General features: G+C 35.9%; 1 protein-coding gene across 1 annotated transcript in view; it reads left to right on the forward strand.

Annotated features, from left to right (window-relative positions):
* The window catches only part of NEGR1 (neuronal growth regulator 1), a 965094-nt gene that overhangs the window by 394912 nt on the left and 552387 nt on the right, over nt 1-17795 (forward strand). The window contains exon 2 of the mRNA XM_065928428.1: nt 16153-16385. Within this exon, the coding sequence (XP_065784500.1) occupies nt 16153-16385 (233 nt within the window). The remainder of the gene's footprint in view (nt 1-16152; nt 16386-17795) is intronic.

Raw genomic sequence — 17795 nt, forward strand, 5'->3', positions numbered from 1 at the left:
GATGTGAGAGTTGGACTATAAAGAAAGCTGAGCACTGAAGAAGTGATCCTTTTGAACTGTGGTGTTGGAGAAGACTCTTGAGAGTCCCTTGGACTGCAAGGAGATCCAACTAGTCCATCCTAAAGGAAATCAGTCCTAAATATTCATTGGAAGGACTGATGTTGAAGCTGAAACTCCAATGCTTTGGCCACCTAATGCAAAGAGCTGACTCATTGAAAAAGACCCTGATGCTGGGAAAGATTGAAGGTAGGAGAAGGGGATAACAGAGGATGAGATGGTTGAATGGCATCACTGACGCGAAGGATATGAGTTTGAGTAAGCTTCAGGAGTTGGTGATGGACAGGGAGGCCTGGCATGCTGCAGTCCATGGTCTCACAAAGAGTCAGACATGACTGAGTGAACTGAACTGAACTGAATGATTGCAAAAATAAATTCCTCCATAATATTTTTTACTTAGATCCTTACAGTCATAAGAATTTTTATAGCCAATTTACATATAAGGTATCAATAATAGATTTTAATTTTTAAAATTAGATTAAGACCAATTTATATGGCAAAAGTGGATTAAAAATATGAGTTTGAGGAGAAAGAGAAACAATGTAGCATTTTTTAAAAGATAGAGCTTGTTCTTTTTTTATTTTTTTAAAATTACTGGTATCACTGTTATGTAGATTCTTGGATGCATTTAAAAGTGAGAATTAACACATTTAAAGTGAGGATTAACATTTTTATTTTAATATACCCATGTTTATAGTAATCAGAAATTATAATTTTTGCAAAGACCTTAGCTTATGATAAAAAATTTAGTTGACATTTTAAAAGCATGCAATACTTTACATAGTGTAGAAAATCATTTTATGGATCATAAAACCAAAAAGAAAGCAATTGCTCACCTTTACTTCATCATCCTGAGTTTGGGAAGATCGTTGTACTCATGCAATCTGCAAACAGAGATGCATAACCATGTCCTAGAGTTATGAGGGAAATTAACTCATAAAACCTCATAATAATTACAAAGTATTCATATACATATTTTGCCTTAAAACTTTATAAATCTATCTCCTGTGCACAGTCTCATTTAATCTTTTACCAAAATAGGAATTACTTAGTATAAGTGGTGCTATCTCAATTTTGCAAATATGTGAGTAATGCTTTAATAGTTACTTTTGAGTTGAGTTTACTTGCCCAAAGTAATTGCTAATAAACCAGGGGGTTGATATCTAAAACATAAGTTTTAAGTTTCAATATAACTTTTAAAAAAGGTAATAACACAGAAGCTCTCTTTTTCTTAGCATGTTCTGCCTATAACATGAGGAAATACAAAAAAAAAAAAAAAGGAAAAGCTTGTTTGGAAGTTTCAAGGAAGGTAAAATAGGAGTACTTTAAGGTATAACCTTCATTTATGTAAAAATTATTTCTCATGAACCAGCCCCAGGTTATGACAATATAGATAAGTAACATTTTGCTCTATCAAGCCAAAATTCCAAATGCCTCTTTTTTATTCCTTTAAATTATACTTCACAGCATAAGACATTTTGGTCATTGAGGATGGTAGTAGCTTGTTTTGTTTTAAACATCAACTTAACTGTAGGAAGGCGATGGATGAATAATTGCCCTTAATTACACACTTACCAGGTACATTTAACAAACGTCCTAACAATCTTGTCAAATAATTTTAGACAATCTTTTCAAAAAATCTAAAAACCCAAATTTATAGATGAGAAAACTAAGGCACATTAATTTGCCCTACGTCCCACTGCTGGTACACAAGAAAGCTAACATTTGGACTCCAACATTGGTAAAGAATCTGCCTGCCAATGCAGGAAACACAGAGACACGAGTTCTGTCCTGGGTCTGAAAGATTCCCTAGAGTATGAAATCGCAACCCAATCCAATAGTCTTGCCTGGAAAGTTCCATGGACAGAGGAGCCTGGCAGGCTGCTCAGTCCATAGGGTCACAAAGAATTAGATATGACTAAGCATGCGCGCGCGCACACACACACACACGCACACGCACACACACACATACACACACACACACACACACACACACACACAAGAACTATAATTGATCATTCTGCTATGCTGCTTCTCAAGGACATATAATGTGTCCCTGTGATCTAAGAAAAACTCCAACTTGAGATTATTTTTAACTTTTAACAAATTCTGAGAAAACAGTTTAAATTTGTTTGCAGGAAGCAGATTAAAAAAAGAAAACCTAGACTATTTTCCCTCCGAGATACATTCCCTAATTTGTATTTTAAGACACACCTCATATTGAAATATGACTTAGTCAATTTTCTCAAGAGAGGAGAGATAAATATGGATTAATGGCTACTTTAGTTAATGATTGCAAGGCTGGTTTTAATTAATTGTGCTATGTACTCATTCTTATTCATAAAATAAAATTCATGCACAGAATATTTTTTATTTAAAAAAAAGGCAAGAAGAAAACTCCATAAGTGACCAGTAGAAAGTTTAAAGGTCAACATAAGCAAAGACAGAATAATTATTTTTGCTTTCATTGATGCTGTAAAGTGGCATATACTTAGACAAAACAGTTGAGTTTGTAACATTTCTGTATATCCATTTGTTATGTTTCTTATTTTATCATCTGTATTTTTATGCAAATAGAATGCTTTCCAAATGATTTAAACACAAAGATGTTTAATGGAAAGAAGTAGATGTTTGATGGAAGGCACTAGGATTGCTTATATTGCTTTGGGTACAGAGTTCCATGTGTTTGTTTGTTTTTTTTCCCCTTGTTTTAAGAGTGAGGTGTCTATACCATTCCCTAAGAAGATGGTATAGAAAGACTTGCCTGGACCCTAAAACTTTATCTCTGTCACTTCTCTGGACCTGGCTGCATTCTCCTTCTCTGATGTTGCTATTTTAAACACCTCCTGCCTGCATTCTGAATGTAGTGCTCATTCCTTTTATAGCTCCTGAGGTGAAAGTCCAACTTCTCCAGGAAGCAGCTACCAGGGAGATAACTCTGCAGACCGAATTCTCCCCACAGTGGTTCAGAGCACCTGCCAGTTAGCAAAACTCGGGAAGCCCTTCCAGACCCAAATATCTCACACGTAGGTCCATGTGAAAGAAAGCAAGCTGGTTTAGTTGAATTCAAAATCTAAAAAGTAGAAACAAAAAATAAAGATCTCAATCTGATTACTGATTCTTCTATCAGCTTTGAACAAAGCTAGTCTTTAACTTCTCAAATATGTAATGCCTTATCCTTTCTACATGTTTTGCCTCTTTTATCCATCATGCTTTGATGAATAACCACTTTTAACGTTGAAGTAATAAAACCTTCCTCCCTCTCAAAATGTTTTTGTGTTAAATGAGATCATATATAAAAGTATTTTCCATATCACTTGACCTAATCATCATTTCATTCAGAAAATAGAATTTATTATTATTAATAAGACAAGCTGATCATAATTAGATTTTTAATAATAGTCCAAAAATGTCATTATGTTGCACTGACTTTTTTTTACTTTAGTCAGTATTACTCTAACCATGCCTATTTTACTGAATGAATCTTAATTCATATGTTGAGTGGTTTATAAATAATGTATTGAAACGTCCTAAATATAAAACTCCCTTGTCATTGCCTCTTCTAAACATAGTCAGACAGGCTAACATGGAAGCTTGACTTTAATGAGACAATGTAGAGAAAAAGGATAAAGCAATTCATAGTATTATGGAAAATATGGTTTATTTATTTATTTATTTATTTATTTTTATTTTTCAGTGGGTTTTGTCATACATTGATACACATATTCCCCATCCCGGTCCCCCATCCCACCTCCCTCTCCACCCAATTCCTCTAGGTCTTCCCAACCCACCAGGCCCGAGCACTTGACTCATGCATCCCACCTGGGCTAGTGGTCTGTTTCACCACAGATAATATACATGCTGATCTTTCGAAACATCCCACCCTCACCTTCTCCCACAGAGTTCAAAAGTCTGTTCTGTACTTCTGCGTCTCTTCTTCTGCCCTGCATATAGGGCCATCATTACCATCTTTCTAAATTCCGTATATATGTGTTAGTATACTGTAATGGTCTTTATCTTTCTGGCTTACTTCACTCTGTATAATGGGCTCCAGTTTCATCCATCTCATTAGAACTGAATCAAATGAATTCTTTTTAATGGCTGAGTAATATTCCATGGTGTATATGTACCACAGCTTCCTTATCCATTCATCTGCTGATGGGCATCTAGGTTGCTTCCATGTCCTGGCTATTATAAACAGTGCTGCGATGAATATTGGGCTGTACGTGTCTCTTTCAGATCTGGATTCCTCGGTGTGTATGCCCAGAAGTGGTATTGCTGGGTCATATGGCAGTTCTATTTCCAGTTTTTTAAGAAATCTCCACACTGTTCTCCATAGTGGCTGTACTAGTTTGCATTCCCACCAACAGTGTGAGGGTTCCCTTTTCTCCACACCCTCTCCAGCATTTATTGCTTGTAGACTTTTGGATAGCAGCCATCCTGACTGGCGTGTAATGGTACCTCATTGTGGTTTTGATTTGCATTTCTCTGATGATGAGTGATGTTGAGCATCTTTTCATGTGTTTGTTAGCCATCTGTATGTCTTCTTTGGAGAAATGTCTGTTTAGTTTTTTGGTCCATTTTTTGATTGGGTCATTTATTTTTCTGGAATTGAGCTTCAGGAGTTGCTTGTATATTTTTGAGATTAATCCTTTGTCTGTTTCCTCATTTGCTATTATTTTCTCCCAATCTGAGGGCTGTCTTTTCACCTTACATATAGTTTCCTTTGTTGTGTAAAAGCTTTTAATTTTCATTAGGTCCCAATTGTTTATTTTTGCTTTTATTTCCAATATTCTGGGAGGTGGGTCATAGAAGATCTTGCTGTGATTTATGTCAGAGAGTGTTTTGCCTATGTTCTCCCCTAGGATATTGGTTTTGTATTAATCTGTAAATTCCAAACACTGAAATCACTCATTTTAATTTGTAATTAAACCATATTTTCCTCAAGGCAAAACACTCTCCTAGAGGAAAATATGGTTTAATTACAAATTAAAATGAGTGATTTCAGTGTTTGGAATTTACAGATTAATACAAAACCAATATTTGATGATCTCCTAGACATTTAAAATGTTGAGTTTTGCATATATAAGTGTATATATATATATATATGTTCTTAAATATATATATATGTTTTTTAAAATGCAGACTTACTTAAATTGTGCATTAAATTAAGACTTAAAGGTATGCATTTATGCCATTGCTTGATCATTATTAAAGTTCACATCGTTAAGGAATTAGGTATAGAATGTATGAGAAAACAAAGAAAACCTTTTTTTAAACATTAATTATTTTCAGTATTCTTTTCTCTGACTTACAATATTAAAAATATGTATGTTTGAGAATTTGGTGTTATAATTAGATAGTAGCTCATATTTTCAATCTCTTATCCAAGACATGTTTAAAATAGCTTTATTATTTCAAAGAAGTGCTAGAATAAAATATATAGGAAGTTGTTTTTCTTTCACAAAATAAGAAATCAATATTATTTGTGTTTTTTGGTAAAAATATAATATTTAAAAATTAAAATATACTTAACATGACATAATTCCCATTCTAAAAATAAATGTGTGTATGTCATTAATATTATATATTTATGCCTGGAGGTTAAATAAAATTATGTCATAATAAAGGTAATGCCATGCATTACAAATTTCAATAAGCATGTCATTAGTAACTTACATGGCTTATTTGTACCTCATGTCCTTCTCTCTAAAAATGGACAAAATGATAGTATTTGATGATACCTATCACAATAGATGTTGTAAAGATTGAAAGAGAAGTAGATATAATGTGCTTAGAACAGTATCTGACTGATTATAATGGTTCAGTTCGGTTCAGTCGCTCAGTCGTGTCCAACTCTTTGTGACCCCATGAATCGCAGCACACCAGGCCTCCCTGTCCATCACCAACTCCCGGAGTTTACTCAAACTCATGCCCATCGAGTCAGTGATGCCATCCAGTCATCTCATCCTCTGTCATCCCCTTCTCCTCCTGCCCCCAATCCCTCCCAGCATCAGGGTCTTTTCCAATGAGTCAACTCTTCGCATGAGGTGACCAGAGTATTGGAGTTTCAGCTTCAGCATCAGTCCTTCCAATGAACATCCAGGACTGATCTTTAGGATGGGCAGGTTGGATCTCCTTGCAGTCCAATGGACTCTCAAGTCTTCTCCAACACCACAGTTCAAAAGCATCAATTCTTCAGCCCTCAGCTTTCTTCACCGTCCAACTCTCACATCCATATATGACCACTGAAAAAACCATGGCCTTGACTAGATGGACCTTTGTTGGCAAAGTAATGTCTCTGCTTTGTAATATGCTATCTAGGTTGGTCATACCTTTCCTTCCAAGGAGTAAGTGTAATGGTAGTAGTATATTATAATTGTCTACACAATAATACTGAATTGTTTCCTGCACAAGTGCATTTCTCACTTAGAAATCTCTTTAAATATATTTTAAAATATAATTTTCACCATCTGTAAGGGTGAGTGCTTCACTTCATAAAGAAGATCTTGGGACAGATTGCTAATTCTGTGGATTTCTCGTGTGTGTGTGTGTGTGTGTGTGTGTGTGTGTGTGTGTGTGTGTGTGTTTGTGGATTTCTCTTGACAAAGTCACACATGCCCTACACCTGCCAAAACAAAAAGATAATAAGTGTTTCTGCACCAGAGTACCTTCTGCCACAGAAGTATTAAAAGTTAACTCAAAATAACATCAATCATAATATTATATACAATATTATTTTCTAGGGAATATTGCACATTATGTAATTGTATGACACAAATACTTATATAAATATATGTGTATATTTATATCTATATGCTTATTCATATCTATATCCATATCTATTATACTATCTAAGGAATAACTGGCAGGAAATACGTTAATAAGAGAACATTTTAAAAACAAAGGCAATTGGGTGAGGAGATAGAATTTGTTCTGTTCTGTTTAATCTCTGCTTTGCTCTCCTTACCTCATTTTCGGCTTGAAACCAGGATATCAAAGCTCTTTTTGTATGCAAAATTAGCGTGGAGGTTCTATGAGCTTCTGAATTTTTTATTTTTTCTGTGTGCTTTTGAACATTCTTCTGTCAAATATAGAACTTTTTGATACAATGAAGACAGCTGTGAAGGTAGCTGGCCAATTCCTTCACAGGAATATCATTTGCACACAATTTAGCTTTGAATCCAAGGGAAATTGTACTTTTCTTTTATTAATTAGTACCTTTAATAGGAGCATTCATTAATCAACATGTCTTGAGAAACGCTAGTCTTTTTCAATTGAGTTGAATAAATCCTGCTGTGTAGGGTACTGGAAACAGTGCTAAGGCTTATGTTTGGGGAACGTGTTACAGGGAATTAGAGATATGAAAGGAAAAAAAAATCATCCTTTGGCAGTCACAGGCTTAATTTCTTAATCAACTTAAAAAAGTAAATAACCCAAATATGCTCATTTCTACTAAGGTCTCTGATGTCTACCTTTCAGATTTAATCACACAGGAGACAGTGTCACAGAGTCTATTAGGATAATTCCAACATCATTTTGTTCGAACAGCACCTCACCAAGTGGGACTTTATCCCCCCCAAATAAGAACTTGACTAATGTGTACCAATGGGTTTACTGGGTGACTCGATGGTAAAGAATCTGCCTGCCAATGAAGGAGACACAGGAGACAGGGGTTTAATCTCCAGGTTGGGAAGATTCCCCAGTGGAGGAGGAAATGACCCACTCCAGTATTCTTGCCTGGAGAATTCCCATGGACAAAGGCGTCTGGCAGGAGGCAGTCCATAGTGTCTCAAAGAGTTGGACATGACTGAGCAGAGCAGCACAGCACAATGCGTACTAATACCATTTATAAAGGAATTCCTTAAAGAGTTCAGATGCAGCAACGTCAGTTTTATTAGAAAAGTACTAACTATCTTAAGTTTATGTTTAAATAATCTTGAACAAAATGAACTATTAAAGTTATTTTCTATACATTTTTCAACAACCAAATGTTTGGAACTGTGTATATAAAACATCCAGATGACTGACTAAAAATTTAAAAGTGTTTGTCATGATGATTGTCTTGATGTGAGCACAGCTTATGTTGAGGAGGGTATTTTTAGAACTGCTTCACTCATGTCCCTTTACAGTAGGTAGTTGAGCAGATTTTTTAAGTGGAGCAAAAAAAAAAAAACCAAAACTCTCAAGAAACTCCATGCCATACACAATTAAAGGATATATTCATTGCTAAACATTTTTATTCATATTATTTCATTGTCTAGACTTCAAAGGGATCTTAGATCACTAGTTGTTAAAATGTCCTATTTGGAAGTCCAGAGATGAAAAATGATCCAAGTTTGTAACCTGAGAATTGTTGCTTCATCTTTCCCGTATTAATGATTTGATCATCTTTGTTTTACCAACTTCTCCCTCACATATTAATCCCTCCATCTGAAACAGAAGAACCCATCACCCTTGCTGCTGTCTGACTCTAAGAATGAGTAGCATAGTCTATCACTGTGGTTAAGAGTACAGGCTGATTGACTTTGTTCTAGTTACAATTTCCCAGTATCTTCATGTCTTTGTAGATAAAATGAAGGTAATAGTGTCTGGCTCATAATTTATGTGAGGATTAAACAGAATATGGAATGTAAAGTGCCTAACAAAGTGCCCAGTACATACTAAACAGAATATTTACTGGCTTGAAGTGGTTCCTCAAGTACAGAGACAAATGCTGTGGATCTGTCTTAGTTCAAGTAGTTATGAAGCGACCTCTAACCCCCACCAACCACTTTACTCTGTTCACTCTATGCTGAGTTTAGTTCCCCACCAAACACTTGATTGCTTAGGCCTTCCTCTGTGTTTTACAACAGTTATTGTTTGTGCCACAAATATCTCTGTTTAATTACTTAGTGTCATAGTTAATACGTCCATGACTTTTCTTTCCAAACCAGATTGCACTTTGGAAATTTTGATACACTTTACGATATTATTTCTTCTTCTAAAAGTATGTTAATTTTTGCCCTCATTCATCCACTCAACAAGTATTTATATTTATTGTCCATTATGTATAGGGCCTTAGAATATATAGAAGTGGCTAAATGGACAGTTCCTGGATCTTACTTTTAGCAGGGAGAGACAGAAAATAATAACCGAGTAAATAGGCACAGCCAAGAGGAGCTACCCCACCAGGTAAGGGGTAGCGGCTGAGCTTTGCTGCAGCAGCCCTGAAAAGATACCCCATATCCAAGGTAAGAGAAACCCAAGTAAGATGGTAGGCACTGAGAGAGGGCGTCAGAGAGCAGACAGACTGAAAACACAATCACAGACAACAGGCCAATCTGACCACAGGACCACAGTCTTGTCTAACTCAATGAAACTAAGCTGTGCCTGTGGGGCCACCCAAGACGGTCGGGTCATGGCAAAGAGGTCTGATAGAATGTGGTCCACTGGAGAAGGGAATGGCAAGCCACTTCAGTATTCTGGCCCTGAACATGAACAGTATGGCTCATGAACAGTATGCAAAGGCAAAAATATAGGACGCTGAAAGATGAACTCCCCAGGTCGGAGGGGCCCAATATGCTATTGGAGACCAGTGGAGAAATAACTCCAGAAAGAATGAAGGGATGGAGCCAAAGCAAAAACAACACCCAGTTGTGGATGGGACTGGTGATTAAAGCAAGGTTCAACGCTGTAAAGAGCAATACTGCATAGGAAACTGGAATGTTAGGTCCATGAATCAAGGCAAATTCGAAGTGGTCAAACAGGAGATGACAAGAGTGAACATCGACATTATAGGAATCAGCAAACTAAGATGGACTAGAATGGGTGACCATTCAGATGACCATTATATCTACCACTGTGGGCAAGAATCTCTTAGAAGAAATGGAGCAGCCATCATAGTCAACAAAAGAGACCAAAATGCAGTACTTGGATGCAATCTCAAAAATGACAGAATGATCTCTGTTCGTTTCCAAGGTAAACCATTCAATATCATGGTAATCCAAGCCTATGCCCCAACCAGGAATGCTGAAGAAGCTGAAGTTGACATTTCTATGAAGACCTACAACCTTCTAGAACTAACACCCCAGAAAGATGTCCTTTTCATTATAGGGGACTAGAATGCAAAAATAAGAAGTCAAGAAACACCTGGAATAACAGGCACATTTGGCCTTGGAGTACAGTATGAAGCAGGGCAAGGGTTAATAAGAGTTCTGCCAAGAGAATGCACTGGTCATAGCGAACACCCTCTTCCAACAACACAAGAGAAGACTCTACACATGGACATCACCAGATGGTCGATGCTGAAATTAGATTGATTATATTCTTTGCAGCCAAAGATGGAGAAGCTCTATACAGTCAGCAAAAACAAGACTGGGAGCTGACTGTGGCTCAGATCATGAATCTCTTATTGCCAAATTCAGACTGAAATTGAAGAAAGTGGGGAAAACCACTAGACCATTCAGATATTACCTAAATCAAATCCCTTATGATTATACAGTGGAAGCCAGAAATAGATTTAAGGGACTAGATTTGATAGACAGAGTGCCTGATGAACTGTGGACAGAGGTTCCTGACATTGTACAGTAGACAGGAATCAAGATCATCCCCAAAAAAAAGAAATGCAAAAAAACAAAATGGCTGTCTGAGGAGGCCTTACAAATAGCTGTGAAAAGAAGGGAAGGGAAAAGCAAAGGAGAAAAGTAAAGATATACCCATCTGAATGCAGAGTTCCAAAGAATAGCAAAGAGAGATAAGAAAGCCTTCTTCAGTGATCAAGGCAAAGAAATAGAGAAAAACAATATAATGGGAAAGACTAGAGATCTCTTCAAGAAAATTGGAGATATCAAGGGAACATTTCATGCAAAGATGGGCTCAAAAGGACAGAAATGGTATGGACCTAATAGAAGCAGAGATGTTAAGAAGAGATGGCAAGAATACACAGAAGAACTGTACAAAAAAGATCTTCACGAGCCAGATAATCATGATGGTATGATCACTCACCTAGAGTCAGACATCCTGGAATGTGAAGTCAAGTAGAACTTAGGAAGCATCACTACAAACAAAGCTAGTGGATGTGATGGAATTCCAGTTGAGCTATTTCAAATCCTGAAAGATGATGCTGTGAAAGTACTGCACTCAATATGGCAGCAAATTTAGAAAACCCAGCAGTGGCCACAGAACAGGAAAAAGTCAGTTTTCATTCCAATCCCTAAGAAAGGCAATCCCAAAGAATGCTCAAACCACTGCACAATTGCACTTATCTCACAGGCTAGTAAAGTGATGCTTAAAATTCTCCAAGCTGGGCTTCAGCAATATGTGAACCATGAACTTCCAGATATTCAAGCTGGTTTTAGAAAAGGCAGAGGAACTAGAGATCAAATTACCAACATCTGCTGGATCATCAAAAAAGCAGGAGAGTTCCAGAAAAACACCCATTCCAGCTTTATTGACTATGCCAAAGCCTTTGACTGTGTGGATCACAACAAAGTGTGGAAAATTCTGAAAGAGATGGGAATACCAGACCACCTGACCTGGCTCTTGAGAAACCTGTATGCAGGTCAGGGAGCAACAGTTTGAACTGGACATGGGACAACAGATTGGTTCCAAATAGGAAAAGGGGTATGTCAATGCTGCATATGTCACCCTGCTTATTTAATTTATATGCAGAGTACATCATGAGAAATGCTGGGCTGGATGAAGGACAAGCTGGAATCAAGTTTGCTGGGAGAAATATCAACAACCTCAGATATGCAGATAATACCACCCTTATGGCAGAAAGTGAAGAAGAACTAAAAAGCCTCTTGATGAAAGTGAAAGAAAAGAGTGAAAAAGTTGGCTTAAAGCTCAACATTCAGAAAACTAAGATCATGGCATCCAGTCCCATCACTTCATCACAAATAGATGGGGAAACAGTGGAAACAGTGGCTGACTTTATTTTTCTGTGCTCCAAACTCACTACAGATGGTGATTGCAGTCATGAAATTAAAGGATGCTTACTCCTTGGAAGGAAAATTATGACCTACCTAGATAGCATATTAAAAAGCAGAGATATTAGTTTGTCAACAAAGGTCCATCTAGTCAAGGCTATGGTTTTTCCAGTGGTCATGTATGGATGGGAGAGGTGGACTATAAAGAAAGCTGAGCACTGAAGAATTAATGCCTTTCAACTGTGGTGCTGGAAGAAGACTTTTGAGAGTCCCTTGGACTTCAAGGAGATCCAACCAGTCCATGAATATTCATTGGAAGGACTGATGCTGAAACTGAAACTCCAGCATTCTGACCAACTGAAATGAAGAACTGACTCATTAGAAAAGACCCTGATGCTGGGAAAGATTGAAAGTAGGAAGAGAAGGGGATGACAGAGCATGAGATGGTTGAATGGCATCACTAACTGAATGGACATGAGTTTGAGTAAGCTCTGAGAGTTGGTGATGGACAGGGAAGCTTGGCCATGCTGCAGTCCATGGGGTCACAAAGAGTTGCACATGACTGAGCGACTGAACTGAACTGAGTCACCATCTGCAGCGATTTTGGAGCCTAGAAAATAAAGTCTATCACTGTTCGCATTGTTTTCCCATATATTTGCCATGAAGTGATGGGACCGGATGCCATGATCTTAGTTTTTTGGATGTTGGATTTTAAGCCAGGTTTTTCACTCTCCTCTCCCATTTTCATCAAGAGGTTCTTTAGTTTCTCTTTGTTTTCTGCCATAAGGGTGGTGTCATCTGTCTATCTGAAGTTACTGATATTTCTCCAAGCATCCTTGATTCCAGGAATTGTTGATGATTTGATTTAAATTCTGAACTTCATTCTGTTTGTTGTGGGGAGAATGGTGTCAATGGCAGAAGCCAGAAACCTTCAGATAATTATAATAATCCATTATAAGAACCATTTAATTACTATGTTTTCTCTTCCTAATCTTCATGATGGCAAGTCATGAGTGTAATTTATCATACTTGCTGAATTATAAATTCTGCATGAGTCAGGATTCCAACAGATTATATCTTTAGATCACTAGAGTTCTTCAACCAAAGGGGAAAAAATTTTGGTGCCTAAAGAGTACAAAACTTTATTTTCACCACTTCTGTCCTTCTTGTGCCCTCCCATTACCCTCTGTCATACCCTAAACTCTTTTTTTCTTTCCAGAATTTCTTCTTAATAGAGCATACACATATCAAGCAGTATTTCTTTGTATAAATGGAAAAAATAGGGTGGATGTGGAGAACAAAGAGGAGCGAGATAAGAGACATATATGTATATGCCTATGTAATACATTTTACATAATCATCTTATAGTTGACCTTCAGTTCAGTTCTGTTGCTGAGTCATGTCTGACTCTTTGTGACCTCATGGGCCACAGCACACCAGGTTTCCCTGTCCATCACCAACTCATGGTGCTTATTAAAACTCATGTCCATTGAGTTGGTGATGACATCCAAACATCTCATCTTCTTATAGTCTCTGTAAATATCTAATAATTTTATAAAATAGAAAGTCATGCCTAAGTGTTGCTGTTTCCAAGTTGTTAAATTCCATATATGTCAATTTGAGTTATTTAGGTTCTACCTCAGTAATCTGACATAGTTCTACAGAATCCAAGGAAATGATACACCAGCTTTTTTCCCATGAGTCTCATTAAAGGGTCTTCCTAATAAATGTTTTGAAAAATTTTGGATTGAAGTCAATAAAATTTATGTACTATAATTATCTTAGCCGAGGAGACATAAAGGATCCTTTTTTTTTTCATGTTTTTCTCGTTGAAGAAGTTAGAATTTATTCTTATATGAATATCCCTGACATGCCACAGCAGAGGAGCAGCGCTTATACTAAGACTAAGAATTATAACTCTGATCAGTTCTGTGAAACCTCTAATATCCAAACACCAGTTACTTTTTGTAGTCTTCTTGATACCCCCACCCCCAAATAAAGGTAAAACTGCTGCTGTCTCTAGGGAAAGGAAAATACCAGACGGAGTGTTCTAAATCAGACTTTCATGGTAAAATATCCATTAATAATTAATTTTCTGCTTCTTTTAGAATAGTACAGGTTAAGCAGTTGGTCACATTCAGTAAATAAGAAATTACTTGCAATAATTTCTGCAACATTCTAATCATCTTCCCATATCTGAAATCTATTTTAAAAGCCTTTGATCTTCATTACGGTGAAAAGGACCTTGAATGTGAAGATACAAGACTTGATTGCGAATTCAACTTTGCCACCCACTAACAATGTGGCTTGGACAAGTCATTTAACCCCAAAATTCTATTTATATTCTGATGATGAATTGAGCATAGCAATCTATACCTCCAAGTGTTGTTAGGAACACTACATGTGATAAAGTTTGAAGGCCACAAATGCAAAGGCCACACAATAAACACTTGGTGAACCCACATATTAAATGTAGACATTGGAATTATCACAGTCCTAATAGAGGTAGTTCCATGTTCTACTCATACCAGTACACGTGTGATCTTGTGAAATGAAAACTCTCCCCTGTAGCTTCTTTCAGCATATTATTAAGAATGACAATACACTATAATTATTTAATTATGTCATTAAAATGGGTTTTATTTTCTTCATTAAATACATCAGGAAAATCTTTTCAATTAACAGTGACCTTTATGACTTCTACTAGTTTGCATTCTGTAGATGGTGAAGCTGACTGCAAAGTAGATTCAGCAGTGTATCTTGTTTCTTATTTTTTCACCCACTGATTAGTTTGATGCAGCTGGCAGTAGTCTATCCTGTTGCTTTCAACTTGCGATTTTGTACCAGTCTCCAAATGCTGCTTTCAATCCCCTAAGGTGTTCTGTAGAGATGCTGTCAAACCATTTCCTTGTCTGTGTGTTTTGATTCTGTAGCTGTGCTTTGTACTTATTTAAGAGAACCAGTCTTTAATTTGTATCACAGTGTTTTCAAGATAAAATTTAGAATTCCAGGCCTCAGCAAAATCACTGATATGTGACCACAGCCTTCTGTTTCAAATCTTGGCATGCCTGATGTCTGGAGGATGCAAAGCTATATTTTTGAATTTTGTTACAGAATTACGACTCTGAATAAATGACTTCAGATTTAGCCTTAAAATCTACTAATAACCATCATGCTTGCTATTATCATTTACGTCTAGTATACCTTTTCAATTTTATCTCTCATCCCTTCTAGCCTATATTCCAGGCTTTCTACTTGCTTGAAATGCTTGGTTCTCCTCTCTCACCTTTCCCTGGTATTATCCACATATTGCACCTCTGGCTAGAACATCACATCTTCCACTATTCATCTCCTTATCTTGGACGTTTTCTATACTCGCAACAACCTTTCTATGTCAAGCACCCCTCTTTTGTTTCTCATGTGTCTTGCATCTGATTTAATAAAAGTATTCTTTCTGTGCTTTATTCATTGGTTGACTAAATTAGCAATTGGTTAATTTAATTAGTTGTCTTTAGTTTTGGAGAGCAAAGGCAATGTCCCTTGAATAGTAGGTGCTCTGTAAGTATTGTTGGATAAAATAATGCTTTCTGGAAAAACTATCGATTAGTTTATTGAAAAGATGGCAAGAATTTACTACTAAAAGTATTATATTAGCCTTGCTATATTTAATTGCAGCAGGAATATTATTAGTAAAATGCAATTTATAGTTTCAGTGTACAAGTCTACTGCTCTGCAAATGCAGATAATTTTAAAAATAAACATATATGGTACCATTTTGTGTTTTATACATCTGGTACAGTATATACAGAAATGGATTAGGTTAAATCAGCCTAGCTAATGAACCTATGCTACTTCTTATAATTTCAAAGAAAGAAATGTGTTTTAATGTTGAAATTGTTATTTGAACTAATTTAACCTTATTTAAGTTTACTTGTCCTTCAGATTGAATAAAAGAAGATTTTGACTGGCTTTGATTTAAATTAAACATACTGTGTGAAGGTATTGTTTCATATTTGTTTTGAGGATGAAAAATGTACCAGTGTGTTCATGTCTCCTGTGTTTATGTCTGATGTTTGCATTTGCAGCAGTGCCATAATTCAGCATATGGAAATACACTCAGAACAAAGATAATGTCTCTCATTTTCAATTTGATTAATAATGTTCTATCTCTGGTAATTTGCAGGTGTTATTTGGAAGATGGAGCTTCAAAGGGTGCCTGGCTCAATCGGTCAAGTATTATTTTTGCGGGAGGTGATAAGTGGTCAGTGGATCCTCGAGTTTCAATTTCAACATTGAATAAAAGGGACTACAGCCTCCAGATACAGAATGTAGATGTGACAGATGATGGCCCGTACACGTGTTCTGTTCAGACTCAACATACACCAAGAACAATGCAGGTGCATCTAACTGTGCAAGGTACTCATTTCCATATCTGCTATATTGTGAAGGTCTATGCTTAGAAATATTTGGTATTTAGATATCAGAATGACTGAGAGGTAACTGACAATGGTGAAAGATATGTTGTCACAGTTTTCAAGGATTTATGTTGTTAGATTCTATTAAGTATAATGGCTATTATAGGCATACAAATCCCTACTTACCGAGATAAAAAATTATCCATTAACACCACATTATGATTCTTTTGTATATGATTCATTTTGTTTCTTCCTATGAGTCACCCCTTCAATAAATTTTTGAGAATACATGATTGATACAATAAATTTTTGATAACTTGTGATGGCTACATTAAAATATAAGAACTTTTTGCAATATGAATAGTAACTTTTTAAAAGTAATCCTCAAGCTTTCCCACACTTTGTCTCAATTCAGCTTCTTTTTACTTTGATTCAAGTTGCAATGAAGAGAAGCACCCTTCTAGAATTACTTTAATTAAATATAGAGTAATTGAAAAAATATGGTTCACAATGTTTTATTTTTGATTTACATCCAGTAGATCATAAATCATAGCTAACTTACAATCTCCAAATATAAACAGAATCAGCAAATTATTTTCTTTAGCTTGCATGCTAAAATGTAAGAGCATATTTACCCTCAACAGATTACTTTTCATGGAAAATGTAATTAAAATGCTAGTAAAATTAAAAATGTATATTTTTGCCCTTTTGCATTGTTTCCTTGTGCCATATAGATTAATCATGTGCTGGATGCATAAAAATAGAATACTATGGAACTGAACATGATATTACAGTATTTCTAAGTAAAACTAATAACAAATTATATGATAATGTAGTGCCAGTGAATGCCTGTTTTACTCCTATCAGGAAAGCTGAATGAGCAAGTTACTGGTATTATTTTTTAGTTTACCCTTCAAAAATCAACAGTAAATATTTAAGTTACATGGCCTACATTCAGAAAAGATTGTTATTCTACAACTTTACTATTTCATCACATAAGGGTAAAAGTGGATTCAAGCACAGCTTCAGTTATTAGTAAATAGCTCAACTTTGTGATGATTAAACTTATCAAACAATTAGCTTTAACAAGAAAAGTATACAGTGAAGGGTAAGTCAGTGAATTTCCTCAGTGGTTTTTCTTATTACAGATCATTGAAAACTTTTTGGTGTTTTTTTATTTAAAAGCATATGAGAAAATAAAATTTTCACCAAAGTCGATTTATATCCAAAAATTATCCAGAGATTCCAGAGGGCAGTGGTTTTTCCAGTTTCAAAAAATGACATGAAGTTACAAGTCAAAGGCACATTTCTTCAGTTATCCACACCTATTTCTGTTCTCTTTTTTTGTTCAGTGCCTTTTGACTTGAGTTTCTAGTTCAAACACTATAAAATATAATTTATAATGTGAGGG

Source organism: Muntiacus reevesi, chromosome 1 (assembly GCF_963930625.1).
Source record: "Muntiacus reevesi chromosome 1, mMunRee1.1, whole genome shotgun sequence".
Classification (NCBI taxonomy): Eukaryota; Metazoa; Chordata; class Mammalia; order Artiodactyla; family Cervidae; genus Muntiacus; species Muntiacus reevesi.